Raw genomic sequence first — 23,855 nt, forward strand, 5'->3', positions numbered from 1 at the left:
CTGTCTGAATAAAGATTATTTGGTTGAACAGCCAATCTCTGAAAGCCTTTAGAGCGTTCCAGATCGCTCTTAATTCCAGGAGGTTGATCTGCAGACCTGTATCCTGAAAGGCCCAGGCTCCCTGAGTGTGGAGTCCATTTACATGAGCTCCCCACCCCAGGAGAGGTGCATCCGTCGTCAGCACTTTCTCTGGCTGAGGAACTTGGAATGGTCGCCCCATGGGCAAATTGGATTGAATCGTCCAGCACTGAAGAGAATTCCGAAAGCTGGTGGACAGTTGGACTACATCTTCTAGATCCCCCGCAGCTTGAAACCACTATGAAGCTAGGGTCCATTGAGCTGATCTCATATGTAGACATGTCATGGGCGTTACATGAACTGTGGAGGCCATGTGCCCCAGAAGTCTCAACATCTGCCGAGCCGTGACCTGCTGAGATGCTCGAAACATGGACACCAGGGACAGAAGGTTATCTGCCCTTGCCTCGGGATGATAAGCTCGAGCTGTCTACGTGTTCAACAGGGCTCCAATGAATTCCAATTTTTGGACTGGGGAGAAATGGGACTTGGAATAATTTATGATGAACCCCAGTAGCTCTAGCACCTGAATAGTCATTCGCATGGACTCCAGAGCACCCTCCTTCGAGGTGCTCTTCACCAGCCAATCGTCGAGATAAGGAAATACGTGCACTCCTAGTCTGCGTAGCGACGCTGCGACTACAGCTAGACATTTGGTAACCACTCTGGGCGCAAACACCAAGCCAAAAGGCAGTACATGGTACTGAAAGTGCTGTGTTCCCAGCAGAAATCGAAGATACTTCCTGTGAGCTGGACGTATCAAGATGTGGGTGTAAGCATCCTTTAAGTCCAGAAAGCATAGCCAATCATTTTTCTGAATCATGGGAAGAAGGGTGCCCAGGGAAACCATCCTGAACTTTTCTCGGACTAAAAATTTGTTCAGGGCCCTTAGGTCTAGGATGGGACGCATTCCCCCTGTTTTCTTTTGCACAAGGAAGTACCTGCAATAGAATTCCGGATTCGACCGCATGAGTCTTTAGAAGGGCGTAGAGTTCCTCTGCAAGTACCTGCTTGTGCTGGGAGCTGTAAGAATGAGCTCCTGGAGGGCAATTTGGAGGTTTGGATTCGAGATTGAGGGTGTATCCTAACCGGACTGTTTGAAGAACCCACCGGTCGGAGGTTACAAGAGGCCACCTTTGGTGAAACAACAACCTCCCCCTGACCGGCAAGTCATCCAGCACGGACACTTTTTCTGAGGTTATGATAAACTGGAGCCAGTCAAAAGCTCGTCCCTTGCTTTTGCTGGGGAGCCGCAGAGGCCTTAGGCGCACGCTGTTGACGAGAACGAGCACGCTGGGGTTGAACCTGGACAGGCTGCCGAGAAGCAGGAGTGTACCTACGCTTAGCATAGGAATAGGGAGCACTACTCTTCCCTCCAAAAAACCTCCTAGATGAGGAAGTAGTAGCAGAAGACGCCCGGCGGGAGAAAGAATCCATAGCATCATTATGCTTTTTCAGCTGGTCAGCCAGATCCTCTACTTTATCATCAAAAAGGTTATCGCCCCCCCCCCCCCCCCCCCCCCCCCCCCCCAGCAAAAAAACATTCACCATCCACTGCTGGACCGAATGATCCAGGTCAGAGAGACGCAACCAAGAGACATCACTATACCTTGGGCAGCGATCCTGGATGCTACATCAAAAGTGTCAAACGTACCCCTGGCCAGGAATTTTTGACACGCCTTCTGCTGCCTGACCACCTGGCGAAAATGCTCAGCCTGCTCCGGAGGGAGCGAATCAACCAAGCTAGACAGTTGTCTCACCGAGTTCCGCAAGTGGATGCTCATGAAGAGCTGGTATGTCTGGATTTTGGCAATGAGCATAGCGGCCTGATACGCCTTCCTCCCAAAAGAGTCCAAGGTTCTAGATTCTCTGCCTGGGGGCGCCAAGGCATAGTCCCTAGTACTCTTGGCTCTTTTGAGAGCGGAGTCCACCACTATGGAATTGTGAGGTAGCTGAGACTTCATCAATCCAGGTTCCCCGTGGATCCGATATTGGGATTCAGTTCTTTTTGGGATCATGGGGTTATACAGAGGAAATAACCAGTTTCGCATAAGGACTTCCTTTGGTGGTGAAGGATAATCCAGGACCTCGAGGATCTCAGCCCTGGGCTCATCCTCAACCTCCATAGGGAAGGGAATAGCCGCAGCCATTTCCCGGACAAAGAAGGTAAAGGATAAACTCTCCGTTGGAGACAGTCACCTTTCTGGTGGAGGGGAAGGTTCAGAAGGAATCCCATAGGACTCATCATATGAAAAGTAACTGGGATCCTCCTCTTCCTACAATCAAACTGAACAACTGCAGTGATCTAGAGCAGAAACAGTAACCTAATACCAAAGAAAAACGCTCTAGTAAAATTAACCAATAGGTGCTAATTTGTTGAAAAATGGAGAAAAGCCCTCAGAAACCGTAGGCTAAATTGCCACTGGGTTTAGAGCGTGGTTGGAGCTTATATTGACTTATAACACACGCTACAGTTTAATCATTGGGCAGAAAAACTCCATTTGAAAAACAAGGCTCATAAAATTTTTTTCGCCCCAAATTATTCTGTGTGAACACACAAGAAAATGTGTGAACACAAAAGAAATTTTCTTTCAATATATGTTTTTTACAAATGTTTTTTCAAAATGTTTTTATCAAAGTGTTAACGCATCAGCATATCAAAAAAAGAAGAACACTTAGCTTTGTAGTGTGTTAAGACCGGGCACTCATCACTATCTGTTCTACGGGAACCCGTTTCGCCTAGAAACGTGGCTTCTTCAGGAACAGAGTGCTATTGACAGGCGAAACGGGTTCCCGTAGAACAGATAGTGATGAGTGCCCGGTCTTAACACACTACAAAGCTAAGTGTTCTTCTTTTTTTGATATGCTGATGCGTTAACACTTTGATAAAAACATTTTGAAAAAACATTTGTAAAAAACATATATTGAAAGAAAATTTCTTTTGTGTTCACACATTTTCTTGTGTGTTCACACAGAATAATTTGGGGCGAAAAAAATTTTATGAGCCTTGTTTTTCAAATGGAGTTTTTCTGCCCAATGATTAAACTGTAGCGTGTGTTATAAGTCAATATAAGCTCCAACCACGCTCTAAACCCAGTGGCAATTTAGCCTACGGTTTCTGAGGGCTTTTCTCCATTTTTCAACAAATTAGCACCTATTGGTTAATTTTACTAGAGCATCCTCCTCTTCCTCCCATGAACGCTCATCTTCAGTATCGGACAAGACATCTCTCAGAGCAGTCCGAAACTGAGCCTGCCTCAACGCCGAGAAACGACGTTCTCGATGGCAGTGGCAAGAACTCAACGCCCGCCTAAACTTTGGTGAAGCATCCTCCACCGACGTCAAAGGGGAGACGACCTGGGAGGCAGCCGACACCGATGCTGCAGGCGGCACAGAAAGCACAAGCACCCCCAACACCAAAGCAGACTGGCGCAGTAACCCTTCCAGAAGCTCTGGAAGCAGGTCCCTGATGCGCTCGTCGAGAACCACCGTCAGACAAGACTGCGGGAGCAGGTATCGAGCTGCTAGACCGACACATCGGCACCTCCTGAATACAGGGAGAGTGAGCCTCTCAGCGCCGACACTTCTTGGGTGCCGAATCCCTCGACGCCCCGGAGCTCCCAGCACCATGTGTCGAAGGAGAATGATGACGGTGCTTCTTTGCCTTCGCTCAACGCCTGTCATCGAGACTCCTTGGTACCGATGAGGAAGACATGGAATCCTCACATTTCCTCGGGGGCGGGTCCGACGAAGGTCGGTCCCAGGGGGCCTGCATAACAGGAGGCCTCGAGACAGGTGGAGACCCACTCGATGCCTCACTGCTCCCAGCACAAGTTGGTCGTTCCGCAGCCATTACCTTCGCTCCCGACGTCGATGTGTCCCTCGACGCCACAGACCTCGGTACCGATGTCGAAGGACCGGACTGAGCCCCAAAAAGCTTCTCACGTTGGGCCTCTCGAGACGCTTGGGTCCGTTTCTTCATGCGAAGACACAGACTGCAAGCGGCTGGGCTATGGTCGGACTGGGTGTCTTCGGTGACATGAAATAAAAAATGGCTTCAGAGAAATCAAAAGACACGATCGTGCTATTAAAAGAAAAAAAGGCACGAAAAGAAAGGAACAACCCGGCCACGTCGAAAAACAAAGGAAACTTTAAAAGGGGCAAAAAAGTAAAGAAAACTACGGGAGTTTTTACAAAAAACTGTAAATCATAGTAACAAAAAAGAAAAAGAAAGAAGCAAAATGACAACGCAGAAAACTTTATCAAGCCTACGAGGAGCGGGTAAAAACTCAACCGCACCTCACCATGGAGAAAAAATAACTGAGCGGTAACGCTCACGCGACGGGCGGGAAGCCGATCAGCACACAAGCGCCAGAAGACTTTGGCAAGAGTTTTTTTTATATTTTGCTTGCAAAATGGCCGGTTCATGGGCCAATGCAGACGTCGACCCCACATGCGAGAACAAGCAGCCTGCTTGTCCTCGGAGAACTAAAAGTACACAACCAACCTCCTATGCCTTAAGTCCCCAAAGAAAGTCATGTAGAATAGCCATTACTTTCTCTATTATATCTAGATTGTAAGCTCTTTGAGCAGAGACTGTCTTTTTTGTGTATGGTGTACAGCTCTGCGTATGCCTTGCAGCACTATAGAAATGTTAAATAGTAGTAATAGTATTATTGGAAGCCTTTGATTTCCCAGGCCTGGTCTGAATTTACAACTTTAAAAAGCAGTTGATTACTTAAAGCCTTAATCCTACATTGCCAACTAGTAAGACTGCTGATCCACAGGGTGGTCTGCAATGCCACCCAGTGAAATTTGAATGTGCTAATCTTCTGACACAAAGAATATGCCTCGGTCCGGCAGACCCAGAGACATCAGAGATCCCACTGGTGTGTGGGAGAGGAAACTATAATCCCCACCAACCAAAGAGAAGGCAAAAAGTGCAAGAGGTCAAACACCTACATAACAGTACTTACAAGATCACCTCATTGCCTAACCAAAGCTACCATCAGCACACACAGACCAGAGGGCGACAAAAATGATAGCGGGGCTGGGACGACTTCCCTATGAAGAAAGACTAAGAAGGCTAGGGCTTTTCAGCTTGGAGAAGAGACGGCTGAGGGGAGACATGATAGAGATATATAAAATAATGAGTGGAGTAGAAAGGAAAATTAGGTTCTTACCTTGGTAATTTTCTTTCCTTTAGTCACAGCAGATGAATCCATTACGAATGGGTTGTGTCCACCTACCAGCAGGGGGAGATAGAGAACACTGAGAACCATAGTGCCTCTAGGACGGCTAGCTCCATCTGCCTCTCGTATTTTGAAGCTTCCAAAGCAGTGTTAAACCGCAAAGTAGCATAACATGAACTTTCCTCACAGCGAACGAACGCCCCAGAACAAGAGCAATAACACAAAGGAGGGACGAACTCAACCTCCTGTAGTAGAACAGAAATCCTGAAGACTGTTTTCCAACTTCTCCCAATGAGGAAACATGTCTGCAGAAAAAACTGAACACAAAACAGAGTCAATCAGGGAGGGATCATGGATTCATCTGCTGTGACTAAAGGAAAGAAAATTACCAAGGTAAGAATCTAATTTTCCCTTCCTTGTCATCAGCAGCAGATAAATCCATTACAAATGGGATGTATCAAAGCAATCCCTAGATAGGGCGGGAACAAGTCACACCGCGCGCAAGCACTTGTGCTCCAAAAAGCATGTCCCTCCTGGCAGCCACATCCAGCCTGTAATGACGGGCAAAAGAGAGCTTAGAAGCCCAAGTAGCTGCACTACATATCTCTTGGAGAGTGCTCCCGTCTCAGGCCAAAAGGAAGAAATCGCTCTTCTGGAATGTGCCTTAAAGGCGTCAGGCGGAGGCCGGCCAAATAGCAGATATGCAGAAAAAATGGCTTCCTTAAGCCAACGGGCTATAGTGGCTTTAGACGCTGGAGACCCTCTGCGAGGACCTGACAACAATACAAAAAGGTGATCAGAGGTCCTGAAAGCATTAGACATCTGCAGATACTGCAACAGAGCCCTGTGCACATCCAGAAGTTGCAACTGCCCAAAAGATTCCGGAAACTCCTCCCTAGTAAAGGAGGGCAGATAAATAGGCTGGTTTAGGTGAAACGCTGAAACCACCTTAGGCAGGAAGGCACAGTACGAACAGTTACTTCGGACTCTGAGAATTGCAGAAATGGGTCTCGACAGGACAGCGCGCCTGGAGCTCAGACACCCGCCTCGCCAATGGAATGGCCACCAAAAAGACAGTCTTTAGGATCACATCCTTCTGCGAAGCTCGCCTCAGCAGCTTGAAGGGCGAACACTGAAGAGCCTTTAATACTAGCTCCAGGTTCCAAGCCGGACAAGGGGCCCGCACGGGAGGCTGGAGCCGAAGCACCCCTCTAAGAAACCGTGCAATGTCCGGATGCGTAGCCAGGGAGAGGCCAGCAACCTTCCCCCAAAAACATGCCAAGGCTGCCACTTGAACACGCAGGGAATTATAGGCCAAGCCTTTTTGTATACCATCCTGCAAAAAGTCAAGTATCGGCGAGACAGAAGCCCGCATGGGTGTCATCGCTTTAGAAACACACCAAGCCTCAAACTGGTACCAGATCCAAGCATAGGCAACGGAAGTAGAACACCTGAGGGCCTGCAAGAGAGTGGAGATGACCTTGTTAGAATAGCCCTTGTCTCTCAATTGCGCCCTCTCAATAGCCATGCCATAAGACCAAAGCGGCATGGAGCGTCAAGAGGTTCGGTACCAGAGCCAAAGGAAGGGGAGCCTCCACCAGCATCCGCCGGAGGTCCGTATACCACGGCCGCCTGGACCAATCCGGGGCAATGAGGATCGCCACTCCTTGATGCAGCCAAATTCGCAGGAGTCGCCACCCTATTAAGGGCCAAGGAGGGAACACATACCGGAGGCCCGAGGGCCAGGGTTGCGCCAAGGCATCCAACACCGCTGGGCGAGGATCTCTCCGTCTGCTGAAAAAGGACGGGACTGGCATTTGTGCTTGAGGCCATAAGATCTGCTATGGGTGTACCCCAGCTTGAGGCCATAAGATCCGCTACGGGCATTCCCCATTTGGCACAGATCTGAAGGAACACAGTCTGCCAGGTCCCACTCCACAGGGTCGATTTGATACCTGCTTAGAAAGTCGGCTTGCACGTTGCTCTGACCTGCTATATGAGCAGCTGACAGAAGCTGCAGATGTAGCTCGGCCCCAGTGGCATATCTGAGCGGCCTCTGCGGCCAGTGTTTGACACCGAGTGCCGCCTTGTCGATTTATGTAGGCCACTGCTGTCGCGTTTTCCCGACAGAACTCTGACAGCCAGTTCCTCCAGGGTCGTGTGAAAGGCCAGAAGCGCCTGGAATATTGCTTTTAGCTCCAAGCAATTGATGGACCACTCCAACTTCTCGGATGTCCAGAGACCCTGGGCATGCCTTCCCTGGCAATTTGCTCCCCAGCCCTTCAGTCTGGCATCTGTTACCACCAGGCACCAATCGGGAAGCGCTAGCGGCATTCTTCGCCGCAGTATGCTGTCAGAGCCATAACTCCATACTGAGTCGTGCCGCAGGGGGCCACGTGAGTCTGCATTGATTATCCTGGGTCATAGGAGACCATCGTTGAAGCAGGACAATCTGCTCTTGCCCATGGGACACCGCAAAACGAAGGAACCGTTGGTGCGGGGGCCATATAGGAATGCGCAAGTAAGCTTCTTTTAGGTCCAGAGACGTGAGGAATTCTCCTGGCTGTACCGCCGCAATGATGGAGCGCAGGGTTTCCATGTGAAAATGCCGCACTCTTAGTGACTCGTTCACTTTCTTTAAGTCGAGAATGGGCCAAAAAGACCCGGCTTTTCACGGCATCACAAAAATGGAGTAACGACCGCAGCAGTGTTCGGTGGGAGGCACGGGGATCACCACTCCAAGGTGCAACAAGACTTGTAAGGTCTCCTCTACCGCTGCCCATTTGACGGCAGTACCGCATCGGGACTCCACAAACACGTCTCTCATCGGGGCACCGAATTCCAATTGGTAACCTTCTCTGATCAGGTCCAGGACCCACTGATCTGACGTAATCTTGGTCCACTCCTCGAGAAAAAGGGAAAGGCGTCCTCCTACAGCTGTAAAGGAGGAGTGGACTGGCGTCCCATCATTGTGGAGGACGGCCCTGAACTCCTGGGCTTGAGCCTGCCGCTGCGGAGCGTTTGTCCGAGCGAAAGGAGTTCCTCTGCTGAAGCGGGCACATTGAGTAAACCTAGCAGAGTGCCCCGGGCAATACCTTCTAGCTTCACGGAAGCGAGGTCTGGAGGAGGAGGGAACCACTTGGGTCGCAAGAATCCGAGGAAACGGTACAGTATAGGGGGTGAAGTGCTTCAGTGTGCGAAGGAAGAGCGAAACTTGGAGGTGATTGTGTCTGATGACCTAAAAGCTTTCAAACAGGTAGAAAAAGTGACGGTCAAAGCCAGAAGGATGCTTGGATGCATAAAGAGAGGCATGACCAGCAGGAAAAACGAGGTGATAGTGCCGTTGTATAAGTCTCTAGTGAGATCTCATTTGGAGTACTGCTTGCAGATCTGGAGACTGCACCTACGGAAAGATATAAACAGGATTGAGTCGGTCCAGAGGGCGGCTACAAATTTAGTAAGCGGTCTTGAACGGAAAAATTATAGGGACAGGCTTATGAACCTCAACATGTATACGCTGGAAGGGAGGAGGGAGAGAGGAGACATGATAGAGACGTTTAAGTATCTCAAGGGCATTTATGTACAGGAAGAGAGCCTTTTTCAAATGAAAGAGTGCTCTGGAATGAGGGGGCATATGACGAAGTTAAGAGGGAATAGATTTAGGAGTAATCTAAGGAAGTACTATTTCACAGAAAGGGTGGTGGAGGCATGGAATGGCCTCCCGGTGGAGGTTGTGGAGTCAAGGACTGTTCCAGAATTTAAAAAGGCATGGGATAAGAATGTGGGATCGTTAGGAACAGGAAGAATTAGGGGGTTACAGACGATGGCCAGACTGGATTGGTTCATATGGCCTTTATCTGCCGTCTTGTTTCTATGTTTCTAGATGATCTGCACAGAAACCTAGATAGGGGATTTGCCTCAGTGTTAGTACTGCTAGACTTCTCAGCAGCTTTTGACACTGTGGATCATGATATCATACACTAGCACAACTGGCAGAAACAGGTATCAATGGAACAGTACTTGCATGGCTGATACCCTATTTAACAGACCGGCAACAATCCATAATGTTTGGGAGTACCTCATCGCCACCATGGGCACTGACCTGTGGGGTACCACAAGGATCGATACTGTCATCTATTCTGTTCAATATCTACCTCAAGCCACTAGCTGAGCTGATTCGGTCAATGCACACTCAGTTCTACATCTATGCGGATAATGTGCAGCTACTCATACCCACTGAACCTGATTTACCTACAGCCCTAAATAAACTAACTACCTAACATCAATTTAAGAATAGGCTAAGCACAACAAACTTTGCCTGAACCCAAGTAAAACCGAGCTTCTCTGGGCCCTTAACATAAGTGGGCACGTACCCGACATCAAAATCTCTTCTGGGAAGTATGAACTTCCCCTCAAATCACAACTCAGGCACCTTGGAATACAGTTAGATTCAACACTTACTCTGATTCCCAAAATCCAAGTAACTTTCAAGAGCTGCATCCACTATTTACAACTACACCGCCTCTCTCCTTACGTCGAGAAGGAAATCTTATCCCAGTTGTGCATGCCATGATAACATCAAGACTGGATTACTGTAATGCACTCTACAATGGTCTGACTACAAAGGGTCTGCACCAGTTCCAATTGATTCAGAATGCTGCAGCAAAGACTCATAGAAGGTTGCATGCAACGTGACCACATCACATCATTTTTGCAAAAAATTCACTGACTACCAATACAACACAGGGCTAAATTTAAAACTATGTCTGATCTTCAAGGCTCTTAAAGGAAATGGCCCCGAGTACTTGAAGAACAGAATGACCCGCTACACATCTCCAAGGACACTAAGGCCCTCCAAAGGGGGATCCCTAACCACACCCTCGCCAAAAGACATTGCATGATGTGATGCCCGCAAGCAAGCCTTCTCCGGAGTAGACCCCACACTTTGGAATGCACTCCCTGAAAGGCTACGCTTAACACAAGACTATCTCTACTTCAGGAAGCAGGTGAAAGCTTGGCTCTTCAACCAGGCCTTTAATGGAAGTAGAAACTAATTTATTAGAATCACACAGACGGCGTGACACAGGCTGCATATACTGCAGCAGTGCATGTTTATCCACTCCTACCCTAGCTGAGTACATTTAATCATCTCTCCGACTTTCTTTACATTAGTCACCTTATTTTCTAACTTCTCTTACTCTCTTACCTATATGTTCCATCTTTGCTTATACCCTACACTATTAAAATGTTCTATTACATATTGTGTTGACATTGTAAGTACTATACTATGTCATACTTTATACCGCTATTTGAATATTTTTATGCAAGTCAGTTCGGTGTAATTGTCTATTGCTTATATTTGATTTATTCTTACTGTACACAACTTAGAATGAATTCTTTCAAAAAGGAGGTAAATACTAATATATAAATATAAAGGTAAACAAATACACAAACTTATATGGTGTCTTATAGAGTGCTATGTACAGCTGAATGTACTGTTCTGTATAATCACCAGAGAACGCTATGTATAGAAACCAACTGGAAGAAAATTTTGAAAAGCTGGTATCTTACCTTCTAATGTTATAAACAAAAAGTAGTGGTGTCTGATCGAGTCAGCACAGGAAAAAGTAATGCCCACGCCATGAATCGTCTTACAGTAACCAGGGCAGAGACTCGTTCTCAGAAAAAACATGATGTAAAGAAATTTAAAGGCCATTGAGGAGTAGTTTAGTGGTTAGTGCAGCAGACTTTGATCCTGGGGAACTGGGTTCAATTCCCACTGCAGCTCCTTGTGACTCTGGGCAAGTCAGTTAACCCTCCATTGCCCCAGGTACAAATAAGTACCTGTATATACTATGTAAACCACTTTGAATGTAGCTGCAAAACCACAGAAAAGCGATATATCAAGTCCCATTTCCCTTTCTCTAATACTAAAAAAAGTTTCTTCCAGTTGGTCTCTATGCATAGCATGCTCTGGTGATTGCATGACAGTCCATTCAGCTCTAACTTTGAATTATCTCAGTCCATCAGTTTTAGAATTGTTTTATTATTCTTGTGTCCAGCTAAATAACCCCTTTGTCTAAAAATCTGGTGCCTTCTGTATGTTTTGCATAATCTAAATTTGCACTCTACAGAAGCTTCACATATCTGTTAAGTATGAATTTTGTGTTTAATAGTCTGAGTTTGATGCTGTTTTGTTCCATTTATTATTATTTTTTTTTTTACTATACCATTTTGTGGTCTGATAATAAAATGCTTTAGTTATAAGTGCTTCTTTCTATAAAAACCTTCCTAAAAAAGAACATATTTGGAGAGTGTCATGCCATAAAGTTTATGTTCTACACAGCACTTTCTATAAGATACTATATAAGTTTGTGCACTTGTTTACCTTGGAATGTATTTAACCTTTATATTGATGCTGTTGGTACAGAAATATTAGCACAAATTTATGTGTTTTAATCATCATCCTTAAGAGACTCTTACTAAACCACACTAGCGATTCCTGCACAACAATGCTGACAAAGCCCATTCAAAATTAATGGGCTCTGTTAGCATTGCCGCACCAGGAATGGCTAACGTGGTTTGGTAAAAGAGGACCATTGCCTCTTCCCATATGATTTTAATTAAATACTGTATAAGTGTTCCTCTTTTTGCATTTGTTACAATTAAGTATTCCAATATTAATCACAATTTGTTGTTTCAGCATTACTTTCTAATGGTATGCTCCGGTATTCTTTAACAGTGTCTTAGATGTCTTTGGATGTCTTACAAGCATTCTTTGATATATGCATTGCTCTACTATGAGCAATATGCAGAGGAATGTGTGGAAAAGTTAGTTCTCTAATTAAGCCATGTTTAACTGTTTTAGATTTTATATTAATTTATAATTTATAACATATTTGGTATTACTTACCACACATGTAATTTTTATATTTTAATATATGAATTTATGTTATATGTCTATTTGTGCATTAGAATTTATTATAGCTGTGCTCAATACTGGTCATATTGTATATACATGTTTAACTTACATTTTTATATATTATTTTATGTTTTAAAAATATTCTTAATGTTTAAGATCATGATGTTCACTTCCGGACTACAAAAACACAAAGAAACTAAACCATTTTGTGAACTACTAGACACAACGCCGGTCACCACAACCAACACTGACATTCCATCTGCAGACAACCTTGCTAAATATGTCAATGAAAAAATCATAAACCTACAAAAACACTACCTCAGAGCAACATGGACATAGAAAACTTCATTAATGGTCTAGACCCAACCCCTGATGAATATCCTGCTGAACGAATACGGTCCAATTTTGCTCTCCTCAGCACTGAAAGTTACCCAGGCGATAAAACAATACTCCAACAGCCACTGTCAACTGGACACCTGTCCCAGCTACCTAATACGATCTGCCCCCCACCGCTTCATAATAGATCTTACATCTCAAACTTCATGCTTCAACAGGGTATCTACCCTAAAGAAAAAGGCAACATCCCGCTTACCCCAATACCAAAAGACACCAAGAAAAAAAACGAACGACATTACCAACTACCGCTCAGTAGCAACTATCCTATTAGTAGTCAAACTAATGGAAGGACTGGTGATCAAACAACTCAATGACTACATACACAAATTCACTATACTACATGAGTCACAATCAGTATTTCAACCCCTACACAGCACTGAAACAGTACTACTCATTCTCCTAAACAAATTCAAGCAGGAAATAGCAATAGGCAAGAGCATTCTCCTCCTCCAATTTGACATGTCAAATGCGTTCGACATGGTTAACCATAACATATTGCTAAGACTCCTAGATTACTTCGGAATCAGTGGTGGCACTCTCAACTGGATTAAGGGTTTTCTAACCACAAGAACATATCAACTGAAATCAAAAGCAAACATATCGTCACCATGGAAACCAGGCTGCGGAGTACCACAAGGATCACCACTATCACCGATCCTTTTCAACCTCAGGATGACTCCACTAGCCAAGACCTTATCCACCCAAGGCCTTAACCCATTTATCTATGCTGATGTCACATTATACATCCCCTTCAAACATGATCTGGTGGAAACCACCAACGAAATCAAGCTAAGCTTAAACATCATGAGCTCATGGGCAAATGCATTCCAACTAAAACGCAATACTGAAAAAACACAGTCTCATCATCTCATCCCAATACATACAAGCCCACAAATATTAAAACCCCAGGATACACCCTCCCTATCTCAGACAGTCTGAAAATTCTCGGAGTAACAATCGACTGTAACCTATCACTAGAGACCCATGCGAATTCCACCATAAAGAAAATGTTTTTCTCAATGTGTAAACTCAAACGCGTGAAACCATTCTTTCCAAGGGAAATATTTCGTAACATGGTACAGTCAATGGTACTAAGCCACGCAGATTACTGTAATGGAATCTATGCGGGATGCAAGGAACAAATCATAAAGAAACTTCAGACCGCCCAAAACACCGCAGCCAGGCCTGTATTTGGAAAAACACGTTTTGACAGCACCAAACCACTCCGAGAAAAACTGCATTGGCTACCAATCAAAGAATGTATCACTTTCAAAATCTGCACAACTGTCCATTAAATTATTTACGGCGAGGCACCGGGATACATCACAGACCTTAACGACCTGCCAACCAGAAACACCACAAAATCTGCATGACTAAACCTAAACCTCCACTACCCAAGCAGCAAAGGACTCAAATACAAATCCACCTATGCATCCAGCTTTTCCTACCTAAGCGCACAACTATGGAACGCATTACCAAAAGCAGTAAAAACCACGCTCAACCACCTAAATTTTTGGAAAGCACTAAAGACAGACCTGTTCAGAAGAGCATACCCCACTGACCCAAGATAAAAATACCTGGACACTTGCGACACAATGTAACCAAAGACCGTAACGAACATTACCTGACTCTTCTTCCCCCTTTCCCTCCCTAAGTTCCCCCCAATTGTTCCTACCATACATGTACCTCATTCTACCACAATATCACTTTGTATTCATTCATACTATGTATTTGTTCAGACTGGAATCGGCTAATGCCATTAACGGTTATATGCAAGTCACACTGAGCCTGCAAAAAGGTGGGAAAACGTAGGATACAAATGTAACAAATAATAATAATTCTATATACATTTGATATGTTTTTTTGTGTACTTCTTGTGACTCCTGAAGTAGGCATTTCACGCCGAAACATGGCTCCATGTTGAGTCTTGACTTAGTTTGATGCTTCAATAAAGCTTGACCTCTATTCCCATCCTTGGAGTCATCTTTTGGACTTTACTTGGAAGGCTATTTGTATTACCATACTTTGCTGTTTTGCCTGTGTCTCTCTGATACATACCTATACTCAAATGAGCTGTTTAGGGGGAGAGCTTAGAAAGAAAGGCAATCATCTGTGGGAACACCTATCAAGGAATAAATCTTGATCACAGAAGAAATCTCGTTGTAGGTAATGGGAAAAGCAAAAGCTAAGAGGACAGACTTAATACACTATAATATCTAATCAAGACTGTGATACCTGATTAGATAAAGCCAAAATAAAAAGTCACTGACCAAGACATAAGGAGGGAAAAAAGCAGTAAATAATTACTCCTATTGCTTTCTGATTTTACTATAAAATACCATCCTCTGGGGAGGGCCATTCATTAACATAATGACTGGAAAAAACAAATAGTCTACTCTCTCACTGGGACAGCTTTATCATCTCTATTACTCAAGAACAAAATAAGTTTAGGTAGCTTTTCATACCTCTTCTACTGTACTAGAAAATCTTCTCTGGGATTTTTTGGGGCTTAGCAAGCTTCGACGACATGAATTGCTTCTTGATGGACTTGTAACAGGTTTAGTAGGAAAGGATTTTTCATATACCGATACATGGGTATGATGATTTGGCTTCCCCACAACTGCATTCAATGTTCCACTGTGGAAACAAAAAGTTTACAGAATGGTTACTAAATCATATCCTTATTTGTGTATTCAGGATACCTACAATGAATTAGTATGCGAGACAGTTGGGTGATTTTACAGGAGGCACTTATGTATCTTTATAAAACAGGCCCCCCAGAACCAGCCATAGTAGCACACAAATTAAAACCTGCTCTGAAGAAGGTATAAATATGTGTATACACGCTGTACATCTATTCGTATTTTATAGCAAGTACATCAGAACGTCACCTCTGGGATAAAATACGCACGTACATCAGAACTTCATCTCTGGGAACATCTGTTAACTTGATCAAGAACCTCTCACAATAAACCCATCAAGGCTGTGTGCAACTAACACTAAAGCACATAAAATCCCAGAACACAAAATAAAAACAAATCAAAATTGAATCTATAAAATATCTAAAAATAAAAAAAGTGAGTGTGTAAATCTTTCTTTACAAGTGGCCACTTTGCAAAATGTCCTCCATTGGAAAGAAAGAACTAAGGAAAAACTGTCATGTATTCCACACCAGAGGAAGCTTATAGTAGAGTGGGCATGAAAGCCCTCTGGAACCCATAATTGCTTAAAGATATATGCCAATTTCATCTTTTCCCTGATCTAATAACTGAAGTTTACAAAGCTGCCTCATCCTTGCAGTAGCCACTGAAAAAGACAACCAGCCTACCCAACTTCCTAAACAGATTGGTCCAAATCACATCTAAAAAATGAATCTTCCTTTCCCCACCACTAAATTCAATATTCCAAAAGGCTGGTAAAGAAATTGGATAGATAAAAGGACTCAACCACTGCTGGCAGAAATTAAGGAGAGGATGGAGGAGTGGATTGGATTTATTAACTTGATATACCACTTAATACTGAAGTTTTAAAGCAGTATATAAAGAAAACATTTTAAACATAAAACCAAGATACAAACACAACTCCTCTAAACATACAAATTACAGTAGAACAATATCAGACAGAACAAAAATCTCAACAGAAATTAGAAACAAAAATCCAGGTTTTCAATGCTTTATGAAAGCCTAGATAACTTGTCATGCTAGTAACAAACATGAAATGAGTTCCATAAAGAAGATCCCATATAAGTTCTTTTCTTTGTAGAAATTGTTTCCTCAGTTTAAAAAACAAAAACAAAACAAAAAAACCAAGACAGATCACCTACAGAAAAAGGCATGCAACTCTGAAATGTGTCTAGCTGAACTATAGCTAGCAGGAGGGCTTCCCTAATGAAGAGACCCTTCAGGGGCATTATTATGTAGGCTTGAAAGGAAGAGCCACTAAGGCTTCAAGAATCAGACTGAAGTCCCATTACCACTCAGACAGGAAGACAAAATATATTTTACAACCAAGAAAAATGCAAAATATCTAAATGGGAAACTAAGCACCCTAGTCTGTGTTCCCTGTAGCATGAAAAGGCTGCCACCTGAACCTTCAAAGAATGAGCTCTTTTCCAACTCCCTTTGAAAGAAAACTATAATGGCAGAACTGCCCCTCAAGAAAATCCAAATTCGTCCTGGCTCCAAATCTTAAATAACTGCTAGATCTGAACATATGCTAAAAATGTAGTCTCTCTTATGTGTCTTTATAAAAGATAACCATCATTAAGAGTGGCCTTTCATGATGCTGTATAAAGCAGGAAAAGCCAAGGCTTAACACAAAAATTAAGTCAGATCTTCCATGAGAACCAGATCTTAGGAGTAACAATCCGTGGAAGTTAGGATCTCCCACCTGGATGCTCATAACACAACTTTCTAGGTCAACCCAGGGTAGCCACAACAACTACAATCAAATGGTCTTCTAGCCTCATCATGATCTGTTCTGTCTGCAATTGGGCAAGTTACTTAAACCTCTATTGCTCCAAGTACAAAAAAAAAAAAAAAAAAAACTTAGTGAGCCAACTAGGGATAGAGAAAGTAGCTGTATATAATATGTAAACTGCTTTGGTTCTACCACAGAAAGGTGGTATATTGAATCCATAATCCATTATTTTCCTATGTGTATAAAGTAGCTGCTCTGTCATCCAGAGTTATACCAGGACCAGTTAAGTTCTGTTCTCTCTTGCAGCTGAAGAACCTGGCCAATTTGGAGTCCCTTTAAGTCACATTGAGGTCATGCATGGCCCATTCCACCTATTTATCAACAACTGAAAAACTCTTATGCCTAGGTCTTACTCTATGGGGAATGAGAAAATCCACCTGCATATTTTCTGTGCCCAAAACATGTGCTGCAGAAATAGCCAAGATGTTCCTTTATGCTCAGTAGAACAGCATTTCTGGTTCCTGAACCACCATCAAGCTCCTGGTAGCTCAGTACCTGTCCATACATGCAACCACCACCACACTGTCCAAAAGAAACCAGACTGTTGCACCTACTCCTATTGCTTCAGATGCTTCAGTGCTAGATGGGAGGCCCTCTTGGCTAGCTGGATGACCACAACCCATTTGGGAGGCTCCAAATCTACCTCCAAAAGACTGTCTGTGGTAAATCACCATACCAGGCTCTCTAACCAATTTCAGGGCAAAGAAATCCAGCTTGAAATCTTGTGATCAGGGAAACCAACATAAGAGCAGTGATCTCTGGCCAGATATGGGCTCTCACCCAGAGAATCAGGTCTAACGTCACATACCTGGAGGTAATTTCACATCTGTGTTGCTCTTCTGGCAAGCAACCCCTAACAGCAGCTACCCAATACTCTTGGAGTCAGGAAAACCTGGCCCAGGGAGCAAGATGTAGCTATGCTAGTGCATTGAGCAACTTGTGCATTTGTCTTACACTGTTTCTGAAGCAATGGTGAAGAGAAACAGCAGGCCTTGGGCTTAGGAAAGGCAGACATCCACTCTCCCAACAAGCAGCATGATTGATCAATTTGTTTGCTAGGGCCTCAAAGTTGGTATAACTCCTGCTGGGCAGCCATTGGGGAGTACGTCACATGGACGAGTGTCAGCATCTCCCTAAGCAAAAGAAACATCCTGGAGTTCTGAAGAGTGCAGATGACCCTCCCTGAAAGTTACAAAGAGATTCTAGGCTCTGTGTGTAACTCATACTTCTATGGTCACACTCGCCTGTTATTTCCTGACAGATAGGGAGTACAGAGTCTTGCTGAGAGGGAAATTATTCTCCCCTCAGGTTTTCACATATAATATTTAATACATCTTTAAAGGTGTTTTTCCTTTTTTCCCCTGCTCTTTAGCTCACTATTCTCCCTAAATGTGGAATTTTAATGCTTCAGAGAGAATGTTAAAATAGTCTGCAAAAAAGGAAAAATATTTTTGTTTTTTCTTGGATTATTTCATGTATCCTTGTCAAGTTCCTACTTGTATATCATGCTGAAAGCTGCATTTTAAAAACCCACAAAAAACACCATGCTCACCATGGTGTCAAAACAGCAGCCCAAGTAGTCCAAGGACTAGGAGTCCAAAGACTCCAGAACCTGGATCAGATTGTAGATGGCCTTCAGACTTTGAGTCTGATCCAGCTGTGGTCCACATTCAAATGAACCAGGTTTGTTCCCTGCATAAGCAGGGAACCACTGGCATACATTCTGATCAAAATATGTGCGTAACATAAGCCATGTTGACTCAGACCAATGTTTATCAAACCCAGCATCTCGTCGCACACAGAGGCCACTGTCATTGATTCAATACTTATAGATTTCTTAGATCAACACTGTTTATGTTGTGTCAGTTATAAAAGACAGAACAGTGCTGATATTTTTTTTTGGCCAGATATTACAACACATTTAAGAGGTAATAGCTACCTTCACAGCTTTGTTTGCCTTAACCTCTCTTTATTAATCTATTTACATATTTCTATGCTCAAATGGTAGCGTGTGTACCATACCAATTCATATGTAGAAAAGATTATAAATGACTTTTTTAAATTAATGTTTATGTTGTGTTGTGTATTTTACAGGAATTTTATTGAATGCCTTGTGACAATTATACAAGGAAGTAGACACTATACAGTACCTGTGATTGATAAATATATACATTTTTAAAACATGTCCAAAAGCTTATATTTTTTTTAATTAAAGTTATGGGGGGTGGGGGTTAATGAACATACAGACCCCCAGACACATGCATTTAGCTGAAGCATGGGCTATGTCGGATTCATTAATAAATTGTGCTTCCTTCAGTATTGTTGCTTAGTTTGTGCTAATTCCCTATTGTTTGTCGTTCAAACAAAGACCAGACCAAGTCACAAGTACCCATCAGATCTGAAAAAGTAAGTCAGTTTTTCATGGCTCATTTCCAGTGACAAGTGATAGCTACCCCAAATCTACTTAGCTAATAATTTATAGACATTCAACCACATTCTCTGGCAAGAGATTCTACAGCTTGTGTGCTGCTTTAAAAAAAATTAATATACAATATAATATATCCCACACACACTTTCTACTGCTAGTTTTCAATATGCTGGCTGTTAGTTTCATGGCATGCCCTCATTTTGGTATTTAAAATGTTGAATGAAACAGTCCTATTTAACTAACCCACTCCATGATTTTATTAACTTCTAGCATATCTTCTCTGTTATTTCTCTTCTGTTGAAGAACCCTAACCTGCTTAGCCTTTCTTAATAAAAAGGTGTTCCATCCTTTATCACTATTGCTGCCCTTCCCTGAACATTATCTACTCTTATAATATCCTTTTTGATATAAGATCAGTGTGGCATACAACAAGGTGTGGTTATACCATGAAGTTACACAGAGGAATTAATAAAAAGTCAGGTATTTTTTACCTCCCCCCCCCCCCCCCAAATAATCCCTAAAACACTATTTGCTTGTTGGCAACTGCCTTACATTGGGTTGCACATTTCAACTTGTTAAGGACTCCAAGAACTTTCTTCAAGATAATTACATTTAACACTGAACCCAGCACTGTGCACTTGTAAACGGGGGATTATTTTCTCCAATTAGCACTTGTCCATATTAAACTGTATCTTCTAGTCTCAAGTTCCTTTTGCAGTTCCTCACAATCCAACAACAATTTAGCAACATTGAATAATTTCTCACTTTGAAAATGGATCCTTTTTTCTAAATTATTTTTGAATACGTTAAACAGCACAGATCCTTGGGGCATTATACCGACAGTATCAATCCACAACAGGACAAAGACTTCAATCCCACAACTTATTTCCTGAGACATCCCATGAAGCAGTTTCGTCAAATGCTTTCTAAAAACCTAAATACATTATGTCAACTGACTCACCTTTAGCCACATACTGGTTTACAACTAAAGAAAATTACTGAGGCAATTTTCCTTTGCTAAACCCATGAACTTATTCCTATTAAATATGTACTTGACTTCTGCAAGTCCAAATGTGGGAGTAACTCCCTTTTCCTTACTGCTTCAACCACCAATCACAAGGTATTCATGAGGAAACTGAGACCTAGAGGCAACTGCTGTCCCTTTGAGATAAACAATAAGTCAAAACACTATCTTTCCTTCAGCACCACAAAGCAAACAGAATACAAGCCCCGACACCTCACTGGGAACGAGACTACTGCCTCCAAATGCAGTAGTCTTGGTAATGTACCCTCTACAATTATTCTTTTAGCCGTCAATGCACAAGATGACCCCATAAAGGACAATGAAAAAGCAGTGGCCAATTTCAAGTAATACCTATTTTGTACTACAGTAGTATGCAAAAGTCTAGAATAGACAGCTCTTAATGCTGTTCTGAAGCATCACTATGGAGAAATTAGACCTTACCAGCTAATTTGCTTTCCTTGAGACTCTCCAGACCATTCCCAACAAATGGGTAATATGCCTTCCTACCAACAGAGAGAGAATTATTGAGTAGTGACACCTGTATAAGGGGCTGTGCAACTCTGACCTGCTCAATATTTCGAATAACCAAGCACCATTGAAAAATCACAAAAACCCAGAAACAGAAAACATAACTAAACTCCCTTCAGGAACCCCTGGAAGGAAGAGAGCACCAGACATCCAACCAAATGACACTGCGACATCACAGTAGCCGCTTGCAGACCCAGAAGCATCAGGCACCCCACCAAAGTGACACACTCCTCCCGAGCAAGGTTTGGGAATGGTCTTCAGAGCAAATTAGCAGGTAAGATATAATTTCTCCTTCCTTATCATTTGCTCCAGACCACTCCCGATGAGTGGGAAGTACCAAAGCAATACTCACTGAGGATGGGAAATTCCCCGAACAACACATAAGTCCCAAAAGAAGCGTCCTGCCGGGACTGAACATTCAACTGGTAATGCCCGACAAAGGAATGAAGATAGGACCAAGTTGTAACATGGCAAATGTCTGGCGGAGGAATAAGAGTATGTTCCGTCCAAGAGGAGGCCTGAGCCCGCATAGAATGTGTTTTAAAGAACAAGGCCAGTGCTGGGCAGACTTCTACAGCCTGTGTCCTGATCATGGCTTAATAGATTTGAATGGGCTGAAATGGAGCTTTTCAGAGCTTTGACATTAACTTCAGAAATTTTAGAACAAGGACAGTGCTGGACAGATTTCTACAATCTATGCCCTGAAAATGGCAAGGACAAGTCAAGACCTGGTATATATATATATATATCTAAATATATAGGAAGTATCACATACCATATGTAATGAGTTTATCTTGTTGGGCAGACTAGATGGACCATACAGGTCTTTGTCGACATCTACAATGTTACTATGAATAAATAAGTATGTGTTTTTGTTCCTAATCATGAATCGAAATGTTATATAATCCTTTCAAAAAAGCCAGTTAATCATTTAACTCATAAGTGGAACATAACCACAGAGGCATGGCATGGTCGCATTTTCAATTTGGTCCTACTACAGCCCAGCTAAGGAACAGGTTATTTTGAGTTAGCCTTCACTGGACCAAACTTGCTTTCCCTGTGTCATCACCATCCAGCTGGATGGCAGTGTCTGAAAAGGTGGAGGATGAAGGAATTTTTTTTTTTTTTATATACCACATTATCCGAAGCAAACTCGGGTTCCTTGTGCCTTACATTTGAAATACAGTGATACAGAATAATAGAATTCAGTTATATCATGGAAGCAAGTAGATGGATATGTCTGAAACATTTAACAAAGTTGAGATTAGCATATATAGCCAACTGCGCATTTAAAAGTCCTTTCATACACACACTGCAAAAGTAAATAATGTCTTCAGAACACATCCAAAACAATTATTTTCTCATTTCCATCTTACAAAACTCTAGATAGCAGATGTAAAGATCAGTAGGACCCACCCAAAGTAGTCCAAAATAAGTAAAGTCAGAAACAACACAGTTTATACTAAATTGTTCAACCACCCTTAGAATTCACCTTTGGGATTAAAAGCAAAACCATGTGCATGTAACGACTGGATAAATGAATTAAAACAAAGTTTAAAGTAAATGCCCTTGCTCACAAAGAGTCTGTGTATCGCACACATACTCACACTCACTCTCTCTCACACACACTGTATCTCTGTGAAACACACTCTCTCTCACACTCACTGTGTCTCACATACGCACTCGCACACACTGTCATTCTCACACGCTCTCTCTCACAGACACACTCGAACCCCGTCTCACTCTCTGTCACACACACACACTCACACAGTCACTCTCTCTCTCACACACAGTCACTCTCACACACACACTCTAAAACATACACACTCCGAGGAAAACCTTGCTAGGGCCTGTTTCATTTGTGTCAGAAACGGGCCTTTTTTTACTAGTAATATATAATACTTAGTAGCAATAATGAAACAGTGATGGAATATTCACATAGCAAGCATCCTAAGCCAACAGATCTATTTTCCATTGAAAATAATTAACTTTAAATGAACTTGGAGGCTAACAGAGTGCTGAACTACACAATGATGGCACATTTAGACTGACTGGACAGAACATCTGCATGAAGGAAGCCTTCTTTCATTCAATACTCCCCTGTAAAATAGTAGTAATAAAAACCGGTAACTGTATTTTTATTATATACTACTGTATTCCACAAGACAAAAGGAGCAAGTTCCCACATGCCATCTTTGTCTTTTGATGTAGGCACAAGAAAAAAAGATGTTAAATGCTCCCAGGTTTCAACCTAATTAAAGCTTTTTTAAAAATTGTACTTATGTAAACCTTATTGTTAAGCACCAGATCACAGTTGGCTTCCGAGGGAACATCTGGGAATGGAGTGGATATTGCGTCATTTACAGAAGAAAGTTTATAAACAGCTTGAGAATCTGAAGGTGGACAAAGCTATGGGGCAGGATGGGATACATCCCAGGATACTGAGGGAGCTCAGAGAGGTCCTGGTGAGACCTCAAAGATTTATTTAATAGATCTTTAGAGACAGGAGAGATACCAAGAGATTGGAGACGAGCGTATGTGGTCCCTCTCCACAAAAGTGGAGACAGGGAGGAAGTGGGAAATTACAAACCGGTAAGTTTCACATCGGTGGTAGGAAAAATAATGGAGTCGCTGCTGAAAGAAAGGATAGTTAAACTTTCTAGACACCAACGGGTTACAGGACTCGAGGCAACACAGCTTTACCAAAGGAAAATCCTGCCAATTGAATCTTTTTGAGTTCTTTGACTGGGTGACCAAAGAACTGGATGAAGGACGTGCGCTAGATGTAATCTACTTGGATTTCAGCAAAGC

General features: G+C 42.9%; 1 protein-coding gene across 16 annotated transcripts in view; it reads right to left on the reverse strand.

The window, feature by feature from the left end:
- Nucleotides 1–23,855, reverse strand: part of SENP1 (SUMO specific peptidase 1) — a 347,559-nt gene that overhangs the window by 213,892 nt on the left and 109,812 nt on the right. For all 16 annotated transcript variants that reach the window (XM_030198243.1, XM_030198250.1, XM_030198244.1 and 13 more), the window contains one exon: nucleotides 15,051–15,222. In XM_030198243.1, the coding sequence (XP_030054103.1) occupies nucleotides 15,051–15,222 (172 nt within the window). The remainder of the gene's footprint in view (nucleotides 1–15,050; nucleotides 15,223–23,855) is intronic.

This window comes from Microcaecilia unicolor, chromosome 3 (assembly GCF_901765095.1).
Source record: "Microcaecilia unicolor chromosome 3, aMicUni1.1, whole genome shotgun sequence".
Classification (NCBI taxonomy): domain Eukaryota; kingdom Metazoa; phylum Chordata; class Amphibia; order Gymnophiona; family Siphonopidae; genus Microcaecilia; species Microcaecilia unicolor.